Source organism: Strigops habroptila, chromosome W (assembly GCF_004027225.2).
Source record: "Strigops habroptila isolate Jane chromosome W, bStrHab1.2.pri, whole genome shotgun sequence".
In the NCBI taxonomy this organism is placed as follows: Eukaryota; Metazoa; Chordata; class Aves; order Psittaciformes; family Psittacidae; genus Strigops; species Strigops habroptila.
This window is the reverse complement of record NC_044301.2, coordinates 27,204,894-27,223,970: the sequence shown is the minus strand read 5'-3', so window position 1 is coordinate 27,223,970 and position 19,077 is coordinate 27,204,894. Positions and strand designations below refer to the sequence as shown.

At 44.1% G+C, this 19,077-nt stretch overlaps 1 protein-coding gene across 1 annotated transcript; it reads right to left on the bottom strand.

The window, feature by feature from the left end:
- Positions 1-705: 705 nt before the first annotated feature.
- LOC115619301 (ubiquitin-associated protein 1-like) lies at positions 706-18,458 on the bottom strand. Its single transcript, XM_030511339.1, has 7 exons — positions 18,446-18,458; positions 15,839-15,996; positions 8,921-9,850; positions 5,174-5,209; positions 4,541-4,738; positions 3,025-3,126; positions 706-1,146 (listed from the first exon to the last, which is right to left on the bottom strand). The coding sequence occupies exons 1-7, from the start codon at positions 18,456-18,458 to the stop codon at positions 1,006-1,008; spliced, it is 1,578 nt and encodes a 525-aa protein (XP_030367199.1). The 3' UTR covers positions 706-1,005.
- Between the last annotated feature and the right edge of the window lie 619 nt (positions 18,459-19,077).

Genomic DNA, 19,077 nt, shown 5'->3' with positions numbered 1-19,077 from the left:
TGCTGATATTGTATATATTTAGAACTTGAACAATGTACAAAGTAATACTTTGAACTATTAAAAACAACCTAAACCCTGATTTCTAGTACTAGATTTTATTATGCAATTCTATAGGAGTGTGAGAAATGGAACTAATGCAGTATATTTGTTTTAAAGGAAGTGCTTGAAAGAAAGCTCCTGCATCACACTGATTATTATTTAAAACAAAAAGATAACTGATTTCCTAGCAGGGAAATATCCTACAAACCTAGGGGATTAAGAATACTGAGCTCCAGCTCTCTGCCTTCAGGTTCAAGAACCAACACAACTTACAGGTTGTCCAGGTAGAGTTCACAGCTTACCTTCTTTCAGGAGAACTTACACATCACTCAGCATTGGACACTCATGTCTGGCAGGAGTGTTTGATGCATGGGTAAAAAACCAAACCAAACCAAACCAAACCAAACAAATAATAATAATAAAAACCTAACACAACCAACCAAAAAAACCCAAACCCCCCTGAAACAGCCTCTTTCTTTAGGCATAGCAACAGTTTCTGAACCAGTGTTTTACTAAGTTCGGACTTTCAACTAAAAAAAAAATAAAACTCCATAAGTAATTTGGTACAAGCAGACAAGACACCATGAAAGCAGCTTCAAAGAACCAAAGCATCCTAGTTTCAGAACCAACTTAGTATCTTCTGTCCAACTCCAGTTCAATGGTTCAACTACTCCCATCTCTACCTACGCACAATTCCAGTAGAGGTTGGGCAGTCTAAACTCTCTGTGGCCAAGCTGGAAAAAGGAAACTTAGTAAAGGACACTTAAAAAATTTAATTTAAGAAAGAAAGTTGGCTTTCAGTGGAAAGAGAAATGCTAGAATGATGCACGCAGGTGGGTTTTCTCAGTCACTCTCCCTTGTATGTGAAAAGCCGGACTCTTTCCTGCCAAGAGCAAGTCACACTGGATGTGGAGGTGGCAGGGCTGGTCCTGCTCCATTGCATGCCAAGAATCCAGGAATGTGTTTTCAGCTGGCTCCTGCACGGGCCATTAGATCTTCCAAAGCATTGTGTTGGTCGTTGTTATGTAATAATAAGACCTCCTTAATGTCTTTTAGTTCAAAGCCCATTTCTTTAAATTGACTCATTTGTTGAAGAAGTTCTGTGATCTGAAAGACACACAGTCCATTATTTGCAAGAGAAAAAAGGATCAGTGCTTGGTGGAGGTTTAGCACAGAGCCAGTCTTCAGCAACTAGGCACCAATGGGGTGGATTCCTACTCCCCAAGTACAGCCCATTCCAGCTCCATTTGGAGAAAGTCCACTCACACCAAAGCCAGCAGAGCTCTGGGTGCAGTAGCCCAGGGAGTCTCACCTGTGTTTGCAGTCCTGCATTTCCAAAATCCTCTTCATCTAGGGCACCAAAGCTCAGACTGTGGGAGTGTCTCTCCTAGTAGAAAATTTATCATCCTGGCCTAATTCGGACTCCGATTTATGTCACCCTGCTCCCCCATCTAGTAGCTACTGCTGCATCTGATTTTTTTTTTAAGTTACTTTGACTTTGGGAACAGTACAGTAGTCCTTGCTATCAAATGGCTCTTCAGATCTAGGGCAAACTTGGGGGATTAGCACAAATCCTATTGGACACACTGTGTACCATACTACCAACATTGACCATGAATCCTCCATGAGCTTTGGGGGAAAAAAAAGAAAAGAGTAAAGTAACAAGAAGCAAATCAACTGATCAGACTTTTATGAACCCTCTGCCATTTACAGGGCCTTTGTTCTACTTGGGGGGGGAAGGGAACAAACAAAACCAAAAAACCCAAAACACCCCCCCCCCCCAAAAGAACACCCCTCTCAAAAAACCACAAACAACAGGCTATGCATTTCCTGAACTCAGTCACTTCTCCCATCTTCACACTGTTCCTCTGTTTGCAAGCTCATCACTAAGTCCAAGAAAAGTAGGAAGGCATATATATGTTGAGGGGGGGGGGCCTGGGTTGCACCTCTAAAGATTTCATATAACAACTTGGCACAACAGGCTGGCAAACTTTTGAAAAGATCCTGCTGTCCTCTGCCCTGGCTACCCACTTCTGCCTCTGTATTTTTGATGCTGGTAAAACACCCAGACAATAAACCAGACCCCAAAACCCAGATTTCCCAGCTTCTTCCAGAGCAAGCCCTAACCCAATTTGCTGCACAGCCTGGCAGATGCATTTGTACAAGAGAAAACTCACAGCGAGGGAGGGCTGGCAGGGTTCAAAAGATAATTGGTGATAAAGGTGATCCTGCCCCTCTACTCTGCTCTCATGAGACCTAACTTGGAGTATTGTGTACAGTTCTGGTGTCCTCAACATAAGAAGGACATGGAGCTGTTGGAGCAAGTCCAGAGGAGGGCCACGAGGATGATGCTGGGGAGGGACTCTTCATTAGAGACTGTAGTGATAGGACAAGGGGGAATGGGTTCAAACTTAAACAGGGGAAGTTTAGGTTAGATATAAGGAAGAAGTTCTTTACTCTGAGGGTGGTGAGGCACTGGAATGGGTTGCCCAAGGAAGTTGTGAATGCTCCATCCCTGGCAGTGTTCAAGGCCAGGTTGGATGGAGTCTTGGGTGACATGGTTTAGTGTGAGGTGTCCCTGCCCATGGCAGGGGGGTTGGAACTAAATGATCTTAAGGTCCTTTCCAACCCTAACTATTCTATGATTCTATAATTTGCTGCTTCTGAAATTAACTGTCTCTGTACCAAGTACCTCGCCCACAAGAGAACTCTGGGTTCAGAACATTACAACCAGAATAAGCAGTGTCTTTAAAAAAATCCTGTCCCCATAAATATACATCCAAGTGAGTGATAAAACAATGCAGAAGAATTCTAATGTTTTAAGCACATATTCACTTTATCACTGCAAGGATGTCCTTCAGCAGTCAGTTTTGGAAGCAAGGCAGCATTACCATGAAAGCCAGAATTACATCAGCCAGAGGAACTGCTGCTGGAATTCCCCATCTCTGCACATTCTCTCTATGGATTAGCACATTGCACCCTCACCTTCTCCTCTGAACACTGATGCATTTCCAAAGCTGCTTCAACAAGAAGTGGATCAAAGCCCTTCTCACAAAGCTGTCCATGTGCAAACAGGTAATCCAAAACCTGTGGGGAATGAAGAAAATAAACTAAGTTTTCAGAATGGCATTTGCAGCGCATGGTTGAATACCATCTCTGTACACACAGAGGGGCTGAGCACGACTCTACCCCAGGCTTCACCAGGGACTGAGATTAAATCCTTCCTAGTAGAGTTGGGATGCTCTTTATGCAAGAGCTTGTTCAGAGAAAAGAGATGAGCCCTTCTGTCCTCCTGTGCTCTCCCACCAGCTCTGAACGTCATCTTCCACTGTAGTCAAAAGTTTAACCATGCTTTTTATACTACAAGTTTTCAAAATGAAACTGTAGGTCCAGCAGTCAAGATGTGTCAGCTTTTAGCTTCCTCTCAGACAACCACAAGAGCTGATGCAATCTGAAAGCAGTCAGCCTTTTAAGATCAACTCAGCATACTGGTGAGTGAGCTGCAAATCCCAGCTCACACGCCCAGAAATTGCTGCCAAATTTCTTATCTGTCCTCAGCTTTGAGAGGTACAGGGAAAGATCAGATAGATAATGTTAAGTACGCTGCCTGCAAATACAAGAAGACTTAAAACCACTCTCCTAAAGGACTTTTTTTCCATTTGATACTACAGTTCACACCAGCACACAGATTAAACTGCTCCCAATGCATAGGTAGTGGGCTAGCAGATCAGCTCCACAAGCAGAAGCCCCTGGAATGCCCCTCCTCCCTAGGCACAGTCCCACTAGGCAGTGAGGGTCCCTAGGTTCAGCACGGAGTTTGGCTGCAGTCTCCTCACTTCACAATGTTTGTTTGAAGTGGATCCAGGCCCCAGAGCCATGTTTCACCCTGCAGTGTTTTATGCTCTGTGACCTGGTTTTAACAAGCGTTTGAGGCAGCACAAGGCAGGAAGCACCACAACCAGGGCATGAAAAGAAAGTTGGTCAATGGTGCCTCCCGAGAGCAGGGTGTAAGCCTGCAGGGGTAAGCCTGCAGGGGCCAATCTCTCTACAAGAAGAGATGTCAGCATCATAACCCCTTGTGCTCAGAACAAGGGAAGTTGGTTGGGCTTTTTTGTCACACAACACTAAGCATGGTGTAGAGCCACACTAAACTTCCTTCAGATGGTTTTGTGGCTCCTGGGAAGGCCCAGTACCTCTCCCAGCTTCATGTGGAGTTAAGGGCCCATCCCAAGCTCAGGGCAGTTCCAACCTAGCATCCCACAGGTATGGCTGACTCAAGCAGTCTCTCATCAGAAACATGCACAGACACTCTTTTATTTGGTTTTGGGAGCCTTTACTGCCAGGTGACAGCTTCTCTAGTGGTTAATATTGCAGCAGCTACAGGCTGCAACCCCTTGTTAGAATAAAAGTATTCTCCCCATCCATTTTGCAAACCCAAGGTTGTTTCTCAGCAGAATCAGCATCCAATCAAGGGTTTATTTCCTGTTGCACAAGCTCTTACCTGGTCTATGTTCTGTCCCTTCTTCTTCATGGCTTTCAGGACATTCTCAGGTGAGTACCCCATGTTGACAACCGTCTCTATGCACTGCCTCTCACTAGCAGAGAGAGCCTGCTGTAGCTCTGGAGCAGGGCCACCTGACCACTTTGCACAGCTGATGTTATTGGGCACTTTAGACACTGGGAAATTTTGGTGTGTTACCTAAAGGGGAAAAAACAGAGGCTAGGTTAACGGTCATCTTCTGCATCCCCGCATCCTGTTTCTGGCTAGCGCAGCACCAGGATACCCCATGTAATTAATCTGAGAGCCTTTCTATACTGCCCTTGGGAAGTTATTCACTGTTAGGATGAAACCAAGCAGTGCACACAGTCTGACTCCCACTATACTCTTTTTACCCTTAAAACAACTATCGACAGCACAGATTCTTCACAATATACCCTCTCCTATCAGTGGAGGAAAACCTTTCAATGCCAAACCTTATGATATAGTCAAGCCCTGTACCTCAGAGGAAACATGGAGGTTGTTTCCTTCACCCCAAGTTTACTTGTCACCTCTGAGTACAGAAAGTCATAGGAACACTACTTCCGGAGATTTTCAGTAACATGATCCAGTGCACACAGGTACTTGGGAACTTACCACAGGGATTTCTGTTTCCTTGCAGTCTGGGTGTACCTGCTGGACAACACACGAATAAGATAACTATAAACATTATGCACCAGTGAGCAGAAAGCTGGGGGAGAAAAGGGTTTTATGAGAGATATCTGGGAATAAGTTGACTATACTAGGGAGACTTGTGGGCTGATCAGGCTTCCATATGTGAGATGCAGATGTTACACAGTTGCATGTAGGTATAGAATAGCCATCATAAGGACTGTTTCTTCTCTCAGCACTCTACAAAACCAGATTATACTCCAAGAAAGATGTGTCCCCCCTTATAATAACTGTAAGCTTGTTTATTTTGTCACTGTGACTGCTACTTGTTCATACAGCTCAGTGTAACATGCTGGCTCCTGTTCAGCTTGACCCAGTGCTACGCTGCCTGAATGACAGTGATAAGTTTAAAGTCATTGCCTAGAGACTTCCCTTGATTTTTTCTGACCATGAGAAGGGGTAAGAGAAGCATATACCCCTTTTCTACTTGCAAAGCACTGCATTTCATACACCATATATGAGCCATGTGGCACACTGGCTAAAAAGAGTACATGATTTTTCTACCAACACCCAGCACTTGGTCCCATTCCCAGTACACCAACAAGGCTGGATAGCATTCCCTGTTGCACGCCTGCTCTGTTTCTGCAGAACCAGGCTGCCAGAGGGCAGAACCAACCCACTGCTTTGTAATACTTTGCCCCATCAAATCTGCACATTTCAATTCATCCATTTAAAAGTCTTCCTGCATTTTAAATCAAATTAGAAAAGACTGCAAGAAATTGCTTTGGACCAAGAGCCTCAATTTATCGCCTTTCCTTAATACCTTATTAAGCCAACATAGATTGCTTGAAAGTTTGTCCACTTCTTTCAGAAAAGCCTTCTTTGGGCCAAAACTAAACTCACACACCCACCACACCCCACCCCAAAAAATCCCCACAAACAAACAAACAAAAAATAACAACACAAAAAAAAAAAAACCAAACCAAAACCACCCTACCAAACCCACACACAAAACACAACCAAACACCCCACAAAAAAAACCAATAAAACCACCACACCAACAAAAAACCTGTTTATAGAAAACCAATTCTGAGAATATATATTAGGATTTTGGCAAATGCCATCTATGGGGGGGGGTGGGGTGAGTGGGGGAAGAAGGGCTTTGTACTGCATTTCCACCCATTTTCATGTCCAGGGTAAAAACTTATCTTCTAGGAGACAAAGCCCGAGAAATCAATTCCAGTAGAGGAGGGAAACACCTAAAGAAATTGCAGGGGACAAAGCCAGGACTGGTCACTCAGCAGCCATGCTCCCTTACATCTCAAACTTGCATTTCAGTGCAAGAAAGTTCAAGAAGCAGAGGTGCAGTGCTTCCAGTATGTCCTTGCACACTGTGCCTACTTTTAGGGACTTCATACAGAGGCCAGGAGCCCTGCCTACAGCTGTTGTGCCCACACACATCACACTAATGCAGCGGTATATAATCTGAATGGTCTACCAGGAGTGTCCCATCCTACCAGAACCAGAGATTTCTGTAAATAAAATGCAGCATACTAATCAGGTCTCTGACCAGTTTTGTTTAATTCCAACCTGTTGTCTTCACTAGTCATTTCTCCCTCTGCCCATGCTGCAAAAAGCAAACCAGTGAGCTTCAAGGAAATATACTCAGAGGAGAGGGGACCACCCAGGACAGAATCAGTGCAGCCTCAGAAAAATGACAAGTTTATTTCCATTCAAAAAACTCTAGATCCAATTCACTGGTAAAGCATAAACTCCAGTGGTAACTCCAAATCCAAAGTTACAATTTCTAGTTTTGGGAGAAAAAAAATTATATAATTAAATCACTGTGGAATACACTGGGGCATATATTTGTCCTGAGGCTTTCTAAAAAAAGACAGGCTTATTCTTGTGTAACCTTGAAGGGATACATGACCCTTCTGCTCCCAGCCACAGGGATGACTCTGACTTCCTTCTATCATTTTCATACTCTGAGGATTTTTGTTACATTTACTTCAATTTCTTGCAGCTCAGCTGTCATTTTCCAGCCACTGGGACCATATTTTGGAAATATGAAACAAGTACGTTCTGAAGTCTTGGAATTGAAACAGAAATAACTAGTTCTGTCAGCATACCTATTTCTTGGTTTGCTACTTCCAAAGCAGAAATAGTTTCAAATGAAGATCTTTATTCCTTCTCCTAGTAAGACTATTTTTTGTTTGTTTATTAGTTTGTATCTTCCCTTACAGCATTCTTGAGAATACACCTTCCCCCCCAGTCTTTAATAAGTTTTAATCCAGCATAGAGGTTTGAATAATTAGAGTGAAAATTTGGCCATCTGAATGCCATAGTTGTAAATGATCTTTCATGTTAATCCCTGGGAATGTGTCATAGTTCAAGGTTTCACCTCTGAGTTACATACAATCATACAATTGCCTTTCAAACCTGTGACCTGTAGCAGTGTGCAATTGCTCAGCACATTGCTGCTTCTGCCAGTTTACTGTATTAAATTTGTTCTAGTGATCAATAAACAGCTGTTCTACTGTGCTCTGACAAATACACTAGTTGTCAGAATACTGTATTTTACAATTAATAACACATTTACCTAAGCCTGAAAAGAGGAGAAAGAACAGGAGAGAAGCAGTGTCACTTGTTTCAGAGCACATGGTGTGTCACAAAAAAACCCTAGAGTATGCAAAAGGCCAAAGAAGCACTGCTTATATTGGTCAGAAGAAGCCAGATTATTTTAGAGCCACTAGAGGATTTGACTACACAGTTTGCACTAGGCTTCATAAGTATTGGTGTCCAGATCTTAGGTTCCACAAAAAGTCCATAAGCTTACTCAAATCTCTGCTCTTATTCACAAAGAAACAAAGACAACAGCTGGTATGAAGTGTCCCTAAAGTCATTTTAGAACTTGCTACAAATTTGAGGAAATGAAGCATCAAACTCCTATCTCAGAGCTGTACAGCAACCAACTGTAACATTAGTAATCTGAGATGATCCTCAAGACTGCTTTTGGTATCTGCAAAGCAATCCTTCTACCCTCCTTTACAAGGAAGAGGGTAAATATCAGATTTCAGACCACCATAATTTTCATCTTTTTAAAGTTTAGATTTTTAAAGGATCTCAGGAAGACAAAAGAAATAAAATAAAAAAACCCCAACCAAAACAAAAATACTACCCCCCCAAAATAACCCCAAAACAAAACCAAAACCAAACAAACCCAACAGACAGACAATTCTTTCACTGCAGGTCAACTGCAAGCACTTTTTAATCTGTTATTGCTTCTATTCCTTGAAAAGCCTGTATTTCCCAGAAAATAAGCAAGCTGAGGAACAAATCTAGCAGAGATTTAACTCAAAACCTAAGAGCAGTTCAGAATCTGATGTATCTCAGGTGGATAAGACAGTATGCAGGACTGTACAAAGATGTCATCTGCTTACCTCAAAGATGTGCAACTATGAACAACAAGAGCTGAAAGTCACCAGAATTGGTCTAAAAATAGCAGATGTGGGGGAACCTGCAGAATAATAATCTGAGGTTCAGAACTGCCAGCATGAAGACCTGTCTGATGATCACTTTGCCACGTAAATGAAGAGGAACTACCACCCATGATCTATACATTATTCCCATTAAATGAACCTAAAATCACAGGACATTTTAGAAACAACATTTGCCTCCGCACCTCCACATCTCCCCAGCAACCCCAATTCTAATCCACTGCATGTTTACCGTAGTCGCTGTGCTTTGAGATGATTCTTCTTCCATACAAACTGTTGACACAGCCAGGGAAGGCAGCCTGGAGAAAGAGGATAATGTTGATGTCTCCATGCCACTATCCTCACTTAGAGAGGAAAGACCAATCATGTGGTGTCCATTCAGTTCACTAGCTTTACTCTGAGCACAGGTCTGCAAAGAGCTGAGAAAAGTGCCATCGTGGAGACAGGTAGTGCTGTGGAAAGTGCTTGTGAGCTTTGATGATTTTTGATCACTCTCATTGGAGTCAAGTTTAGGAAAGGACAAGGATTTGATATTGCTCGCTGAAGTGATAGGGGACAGGGATACTTTGGAAGACAAGGACATCTTTTCACAGTTTCCCAACTGTGGTAAAGTGATAAAGCCATTGGGTTTGTGAATGGGCTTGAAGTCCAACATGGCCCTTTCTACGGATGCCAGAACTTCCTCATCTTGCAGCACAGACTCAGACCCTCCTTTGGGCAATGTATTATCTAACAGCTGGGCAACAATTGGCCCAGTAGTACCAACATGAATTTCAAGAATATTTTTTAATTCCTCCTTATCATCAAGAGTTTTTAATTCAAGCTTGTCAAATGGGTCTTCTTCACATTCAAAATCAGCTGGGTTGAAGTCTGCTTTTGGACGAGGTGGGCTGAGAACCTTTTGCTTCACAGCGCTGCTGTTGGCTGGTGTGGGAGTAAGAATATTATTGTGCTGCAGGCTAGCAAGGATGGGGTTAATAGGAGGAGGCATGGCCTCAGGGCAAGGTCCCTCTGAGAACCCTACTATGTTGCTGGCCTCTCGAGCTGATTTTGAGTTTGCTAGCACTTCATCTGCCTTGCGTTCAGCTTCCCTCTGGGCAGCTTGGATTTTTTTGGTATCTTCAGCCCACTCGATTGTTTCCTTTTCCAGTGAGAAGTCATACTGACCAAGGTGGAGGGGAAAGGAGAGGAGAAAAAAGAAAATTATAAGGATCATATGTTGCTGTTAGAAGTAGTAGCTAAATAACATAGAATAAGAGCTACATGAACTACCATGGACAAGCATCAATTTTTGCCCAGCATCTCTTGTAACCTACAGACTGGCAAAGCTAGAAGACACAAGAAGTAGTTTGTTTTGCCTCTAGCAACAAAACCTGGTTATAGTATGGATTAGAATATTATATTTTGCCTCTTTCCTACATTTAGTTTTGCTTTACAGCTACTGATCATCCCAAGATCAGTTTCAGAGCTGTCCTAGGTTCAGCTGTAACAGTTATTTTTCTCCTTCTTAGTAACTGGTGCAGTGCTGCGTTTTTGACTTTAGTCTGAGAACAATGCTGATACAACACCAATGTTGGGTTGGGTATCGGTCAGTGGGTGGTGAGCAACTGTATTGTGCATCACTTGTGTTTACTGAGCTTTTATTTCTTATCTTGTTGTTTCCCATTAGTATTATTGTTGGTATTCTTTCTATTATATTATACTGTACTTTAGTTATTAAGCTGTTCTTATCTCAACCTGTAGGGTTTACATTCTTTCAGTTGTCCTCCCCATCCTGCCCAGAGGGAGGGGAGGAAGGCGGGGGGGTGAGTGAGCAGCTGTGTAGTGCTGAGTTACCAACTGAGTTTAAACCACGACAGACTCTTGTGGTGCCCAATGTGGGGCACAAAGGGTTGAGATAACGACAGATCTGACCAGGGTATGTCAAATCAAATTTCTTAAAAGCACTCGTATTGGATTAATAGTCACTGGACACAATGTGAAGACTGACAGTAGACTATCGTGGCCTGAATGAAGTCACACCACCATTGAGTGCTGCTGTACCGGACATGCTAGAACTTCACTATGAACTGGAGTCAAAGGCAGCCAAGTGGGATGCCACAAGTGATATTGCCAATGCATTTTTCTCAATCGCTTTGGCAGCAGAATGCAGGCCACAGTTCACTTTTCCTTGGAGGGGCGTCCAGTACACTTGGAATCGATTGCCCCAGGGGTGGAAACACAGCCCTACCATCTGCCATGGACTGATCCAGACTGCACTGGAACAGGGGCAAGCTCCAGAACACCTCCAATACATTGATGACATTATTGTGTGGGGCGATACAGCAGCAGAAGATTTTGAGAAAGGGGAGAAAATAATCTAAAACCTTCCGAAAGTTGGTTTTGCCATAAAACAAAGTAAGGTCAAGTGACCTGCACAGGAGATCCGATATTGGGGAATAAAATGGCTAGAGGGATGCCACTAGATCCCTGCAGATGTGATCAACGAGATAACAGCAATGCCTCCACCAACTAATAAGAAAGAAACACAAGCTTTCTTAGGTGTTGTGGGGTTCTGGAGAATGCACATCCCAAATTACAGTCTGATTGTAAGCCCTCTCTATCATGTCACCCAGAAGAAGAATGATTTCAAATGAGGCCCTGAGCAACAACAAGCCTTTGAACAAATTACAAAGGAGATAGATAGTTCATGCAGTAGCCCTTGGGTCAGAACCCAGTAGAGATCTGTCCCGTCTGGGTAACTCCCCCCAGTTTATATACTGCGCATGATGTGCTGTGGTATGGAATACCCGTTTGGCTAGTTTGGGTCAGGTGTCCTGTCTCTGCTTCCTCCCAGCTTCCCGCATTCCTCCTCCCTGACTGAGAGACCGAGAAGTCCTTGATTAGAGTAAGCGCTACTTAGCAACAACTAAAACATTGGTGTGTTACCAGCATTGTTCTCAGACTAAAGCCAAAAACACAGCACTGCACCAGCTACTAGGAAGAAAATTAACTCTATCCCAGCCGAAACCAGGACAGATACATAACACAATGAAGCCAGCAATATGACATTAGAGTCTCCTTTAGCTCTCACACGCCAGCTTAACTGGGTGGAAATATTTGTATTAGGACAATCAGGTAGTGATTTAATGCTTATAATTAAAAAGCCATGATGTAGGATAATTGAGATATTAAGCTCTCCAGTGGATGAGTTTCAGGGCCAAAAAAAAAAGGGGGCTGTGTGGCAGAGCAGAACCATCTACAGCAATCTGTCACAGCTGAAATGAAAACAATCACTAGTTTGGACTGACCAAGGAAAATAATTTATCCAAATGAGAAAACAGCTCAATTAAATTTCCTGGATTACAACCTGTATTTGGAGATTAGATTTTCAACATTTATTCTATAGCAATTGATTTTAAGCTACCAAGTTTATGGTAACAGAGACATGCTCCTCAGAGACCTGGAAGTCATCCGTACCAAGCTGTAGCCTGTTTGCCCTACAGCTGGAAAAGAATTCCCACTCATAATTGCACAAAATACAAGAATTGGAAATTTATATCTTCATCCCACTATTGTAAGAACCCATAAAATATGGTCATAAAAATACTTGTTACCCTCAAACAAGATTCTGCAAGTATGCCATAAGATAGGTGTATCATTTCTTACTGGTTTTGACTTAATAATGCTACTTAAATTTAGTCAGGGTAACAATTAGACCTATTACACAAAAAAAATATGCTTTTTTTTGAAGATACACTAAAATAAGTGCTATTAGGCTTTTTAAAAGTGATAAGAAGTAGAAACATTTTGCATAGCCTATCATTTTTTTATCTTTCTACACATTCTAACAGACATTCTACAACTACTGCCTGGCATATGAAATGACACTACAGGACCAACAAGACTAACATTTGAACACTTATGTAAACTGTGAGTACTGTGTGAATACTATGACTACTACTATTGGGACTAAATTTGGGAGGCCAGGTCTACTGGAGGCTGGTGGAGCTGGTCTGACAAAGAAGGGGAAGAGCTGTTTTGGTAGGAGATTTGCCAGGCTGGTCAAGAAAGCTTTAAACTAGATGTGTTGGGGGAGGGGGGCATCAATCCATCCCAACACTCCCAGTCAGTTGCCAGCACCTGTAATAAATGCTTGGAGCAATGCAGAGATATTTCAGCTCTTCCAGCCATTGAGTCAGCTTCATTTGGAGCTAGGCTCAGATGCCTCTATACAAATGCCTGTAGTATGGGGAACAAACAAGAGGAATTAGAGATGTGTGAACAGCTACAGGGATATGATAACATTGGCATCACGGAAACATGGTGGGATGGCTCCCATGACTGGAATGTTGGAATGGAAGGTTATAGTCTCTTAAGAAAAGACAGGCCAGGCAGATGGGGAAGGGAAGTAGCTATCTATGTCAGTGATAGTCTGGAGAGTATAGAACTCTGTCTCGGGACAGGTGATCAGTCAACAGAGAGCTTGTGGGTGAGGGTCAAAGGGAGAACAGTGATGGGGAACATGACTATGGAGATCTGTCACAGGCCGCCTGATCTAGACGACTCTGTGGATGAAGAGCTCTACAGACAGATAGGAGCAGCCTCACGCTCGCAGGCCCTTGTCCTCATGGGGGACTTCAACCATCCTGATAGCTGTTGGAGGGATGGTACAGCCCAGCAGAAGCAATCCAGGAGGTTCTGCGATTGTGTAGAAGTCAACTTCCTCTTGCAAGTAATAGAGAAGCCAACAGGGAGAGGTGCCATGCTTGACCTTGTGCTCACCAACAGGGAGGGGCTGGTTGGAAATGTGATGCTCCAGGGAAGCCTTGCCTGTAGCAACCACGAGATGGTCGAGTTTGAGGTACTCAGAACAGTGAAAAGAGCATGCAGCAAGCTCACTGCCCTGGACTTCAAGAAAGCAGACTTTGGTCTCTTCAGGAACCTGCTTAGTAAGGTTCCATGGGATATAGTCCTAGAGGGCAGGGGGGCCCAAGACTGCTGGTTGATATTCAAGGATCACCTGCTCCAAGCTCAGGAGTGTTGCGTCCCGACTAGAAGGAAATGCGGCAGGAAGGCCAGGAGACCTCCATGGAAGGATAAGGAGCTGCTGAGGAAACTTAGAGGGGAAAAAGAAGCTTATAGAAGGTGGAAGCGAGGGCAGGTGTCCTGGGAAGAATACAGGGACATTGTCCAGGAAACTAGGGACCAGGTCGGGAAAGCTAGGGCCCAGACAGAATTAAATGTGGCAAGAGATGTGAAAGATAACAGGAAGGGCTTCTATAGGTATGTAGCAAACAAAAGACAGACTAGGGATAATGTGGGCCTTCTTCAGAAGCTATCAGGAGAACCGGCTACCCTGGATTTGGAGAAGGCTGAGGTTCTTAATGTCTTCTTTGCCTCAGTCTTCACTAGCAAATGCTGTGATCACACCACCCAAGTCTTGGAAGGCAGATGCAGGGACTGGGAGAATGAAGACCTTAGGCCCACTGTAGGAGAGGATCAGGTTCGAGACCATCTTAAGAACCTGAATGTGCACAAGTCCATGGGACCTGATGAAATCCATCCGCGGGTCCTGAAGGAGCTGGAGAATGAAGTTGCTAAGCCATTGTCCATCATATTTGAACAATCCTGGCAGTCAAGTGAAGTTCCCGATGACTGCAAAAAGGGAAATATAACCCCCACTTTCAAGAAGGGGAAAATGGAAGACCCAGGGAACTGCAGAGCAGTCAGTCTCACCTCTGTGCCTGGCAAAATCCTGCAGCAGATTCTCCTGGAAAGCATGCTAAGGCACATCAAAAACAACAAGGTGGTTGATGACAGCCAACATGGCTTCACCTAAAGGGAAATCCTGCCTGACCAATTTGGTGGCCTTCTATGATGGGGCTACAGAACTGATGGATAGGGGCAAAGCAGTAGACCTCATCTACCTGGACTTGTGCAAAGCGTTCGACACTGTCCCTCACGACATCCTTGTCTCTAAATTGGAGAGACATCGATTTGATGGATGGACCATGCGGTGGATAAAGAATTGGCTGGATGTCCACACGCTAAGAGTTGTGGTCAATGGCTCAATGTCCAGGCGGAAAACAGTAATGAGTGGGGTCCCTCAGGGGTCGGTGTTGGGACTGATCTTGTTCAACATCTTTGTCAGTGACATGGACAGTTGGGATTGAGTGCTCCCTCAGCAAGTTTGCTGACGACACCAAGCTGTGTGGTTCGGTTGATACGCTGGAAGGAAGGGATGCCATCCAGAGGGACCTTGACACGCTTGTGAGGTAGACCAATGCTAACCTCATGAAGCCTAAACATGCCAAGTGTAAGGTCCTACACCTGGGTTGGGGCAATCCCAGGCACAGCTACAGGTTGGGCGTAGAAGAGATTCAGAGCAGCCCTGCAGAGAAGGACTTGGGGGTGTGGGTGGATGAGAAACTGAACATGAGCCGGCAGTGTGTGCTCACAGCCCAGAAAGCCAACTGTATTCTGGGTGTATCAAAAGAAGCGTGACCAGCAGGTCAAAGGAGGTGATCCTGCCCCTCTACTCTGCTCTCGTGAGTAGATACTCCTCACTTGGAGTATTGTGTACAGTTCTGGTGTCCTCAACATAAAAAAGACATGGAGCTGTTGGAGCAAGGCCAGAGGAGGGCCATGAGGATGATAAAGGGGCTCGAGCACCTCCCATATGAAGAGAGACTGAGAAAGTTGGGGCTGTTCAGCCTGGAGAAGAGAAGGCTGCGTGGAGACCTCATAGCATCCTTCCAGTATCTGAAGGGGGCCGACAAGGATGCTGGGGAGGGACTCTTCATTAGGGACTGTAGTGATAGGACAACAGGGAATGGGTTTAACCTTAAACAGAGGAAGTTCAGGGTAGATATAAGGAAGAAGTTCTTTACTCTGAGGGTGGTGAGGCACTGGAACAGGTTACCCAAAGAAGTGATAAATGCTCCATCCCTGGCAGTGTTCAAGGCCAGGTTGGACGGAGTCTTGGGTGACATGGTTTAGCGTGAGGTGTCCCTGCCCATGGCAGAGGGGTTGGAACTAGATGATCTTAAGGTCCTTTCCAACCCTAACTATTCTATGATTCTACGATTCTACTTGCAATTTACAGCAGCACATGTTGGGGGCCAGGGGTGAGGGGGAAAGGAGCAGAAAAGCAAGACACATCACTTACCTGGGCTTCTCTGAGAAGCTGACAAGAACCAGGCAGGCAGAAACCAATGGGTAATCCAACCTTTGCTGGGGTTTTGAATTTGTCTCCTATCTTAAATGGGACATCATCGAGATAACTGAAAGGCCCTAAGATCAAAAGCAGAAATTGTATCAAAAACTCTTATGAGTTTAATGCATTCAAGTAAAGACTCACATCTCTCTAATTGAGAGCTATTTTATCTCTGCTGTCCCAACAACATCAGGTGACTCAGTACAAAGTTGCTTGATCAGAAACACAATGAATCTGGACTTCACTGCCTCAGTTTTGGGTTTTTTTTGTGGGTGGCGCTGTTTTTCCCCTTAATGTTCTAGCTCAAAACTATTTAAAAAAACCCCAACACACTAAAACCACACAACACTCCAATGCAACAACTGAACAGATTTTGAAGTCAATATATCCAATGTTTTAGCTTCCCTTGTGTCAAGACTATGCCTACACAACTGGAAGCTGAAGCTCTCCTGAACACTGTATTCTGTTATGTCTCTATAAAAAGATCCATCATTTTTGTCATGTGCAAAACAGGCTTTAAAATAACCTAGCTTTAGAGCAGCTAAGACAAACTAAAATCCAGGTTTTGACATACAAGTAGGAAGTAACATTTGGACAAAAGTGGTCACAACGCCAAAGTGACCCAAAGTCCACTTTACGAGTGGTCCCAAGCTCCACTTTAACCAAAACATAGTGAAATAGCTCAAGACTATTTAGCACAGCAAATCTGACTTAATCAGCTGACATGATCTTAAGGTCCTTTCCAACCCTAACTATTCTATGATTCGTAATCACAAATCAGAGACTGACTTCATGGCCCTCCATCTGTCCTTTATATCTAACACTTACACATGGCATTTAAAAAGTATTTTAGGACAAAAGTCTTTCTTCAAGCATCCTGCAAACTCATGAGGCAGAATCACTTAGATCTCAACCACCTCCAAGAAGCCAGACTATAGGTTTGTTTTCCTTGAGCTGCCATGAGGCAGCATTAGAAAACACACAATATAAATTGCGCTCAGTTTCTCAATTAACTAAAAGGGGATTCTTGGACCACTGGTCTAAGCTTTTGGAATTAACAGGCAAGGTTTCTGGCTGCATATAACAACCTGAAGCATTCCTCTAGCACTCATTTGTAACTTTGAGAGTTAAGGATCAAAAAACCCCACATTAGTACCAACATTAAGATGGTGTTCAGCGACTAACCTCTTTCTCAGCGCGATGTGACCTGCCATTTTTATCTGACTCATTTTCATACTCAGATGACAGTTTAAGTACTGTTTGTGTTCCTTCACTGTTGACTCATCTACAACAAGGCAGTCACAGGCTCCAAAAGGATAAACAGTTTTCAAAACCAGGAACATCCTGTTAATTTGGAGTTAAATGTTTACGTGCTGTCATCACTTGAGCTCTTACACTATGCACTGCACAGGCTGGTCCCAGAATTCTGTTAGGACACAGGTGTGTCATGGTTTAAGCCCAGTCAGTAACTCAGGACCATTCAGCTGCTCGCTCACTGACCCCCCTTCCTCCCCCCAGGCAGGATGGGGAGGAGAATCAAAAGAATGTAAACCCCACAGGTTGAGATAAGAACAGTCCAATAAGTAAAATATAATACAAAACTACTACTAATAATGATAAGGCGAGTAACAAGGGGAGAGAACATAAAACTAAAAAGGGAAAAAAACCCAAGCATTAAACACAAGTGATGCTCACCACCCGCTGACCGATACCCAGCCCGACCCGAGCAGCGATCAGTCAGTTTATATACTGGGCATGACATGCTGTGGTATGGAATATCCCTTTGGCTAGTTTGGGTCAGGTATCCTATCTCTGCTCCCTCCTGGCTTCCCGTGCCCCTCCTCACTGGCAGAGCATGAGACTGAAAAGTCCTTGATTGGGGTAAGCATTACTTAGCAACAACTAAAACATTGGTGTGGTATCAGCATTATTCTCAGACTAAAGCCAAAACAGAGCACTATGCCAACTACCAGGAAGGAGAAAAATAACTGTTACAGCTGAACCCAGGACAGTATCCACCCCTTATTCCATACCATTCACGTCATGCTCAAATCCCACATTTTTCAATATACCATTGCTTTTCACTTTCTCTCTCTCTCTCCATGCACACACAAAGAGATCATTCCTTAGTCCATGGACCATCCCTATAAAGTTCGCTGAGTTCATTCAGTCCATGATGTCATGCTTCATCTGTTGTAACAAATCTTTCAGGGCAGGAGAGACGGTGTGTAGTGTTGGATTGTTGCCTGCTTACAACACCGCTGAACTCGTCTGGTTTCAAAGTTCATTCTTTGTTGGGGTGATGATCGGAGGGAAGTCAGGGTCAGTTGATGGTGACCTGAGGACAGTACTGGGAGACTCCTGCTGCTGCTGCCAGCTTTTCCCATGACTTTATTCTCTGCTATGATCATGACAGCACATATTTTCTTTTCAAAGCCCAGAGTGGTGGAGATGGGCATCTAGGTGATGGGCTATAGAAGTGTTATATAGCAGGCAACAGCATACAATTGAGTTCATTGGCTGTTTTCACCCAAAATTAAATCCCCTTGATGTACACACTGGACTTCCCCATCTTCCCGCTTTACCCACCAAGTACACCCAGGTCCCTGAGCCAAAGTAATCTCACCATTGGGTTTGCCTTTACCTGAAGCAGGAATAACCCAGACTGTCTTCCCCAGTAAATTCTTTTTGTGCACCACAGGAACTTTATCCCCCTCTACATTATGTAAAAGTTCTGATTGGGCTGGGCCAGCCCTGTTGGCAGATCCCCTGGTGTTGACCAACCAGGTGGCTTTTGCTAATTGTGTATCCCAGTGTTTGAAAGTCCCACCACCCATCGCTCTCAGTGTAGTTTTTAGCAGTCCATTATACTGTTCGATTTTTCCAGAGGCTGGTGCATGATAGGGGATGTGATATACACACTCGATGACATGCCCAGGAGCCGGCAGCTCTGCTGACGCGAGCAGCTGACTCACGGGGGGGGGCGGGGCGCCAAAAGGGATGGCACCACCCCTGAGCAGGTAAAACACAGCTCCTGGGAGCATGAGCTACCAGAGTGAGCAAACAGGGTGTGGCGCAGCAGTTAGCACAGGTAGTGCAAGCGGACAGGTGAGCGAAAAGGGTCCAGTAGCCCGGTAGGCGGTAGAAGTGAGCTCAGCCAGCAGTCATTGAGAAAGTGCTCTAAGGTGGCA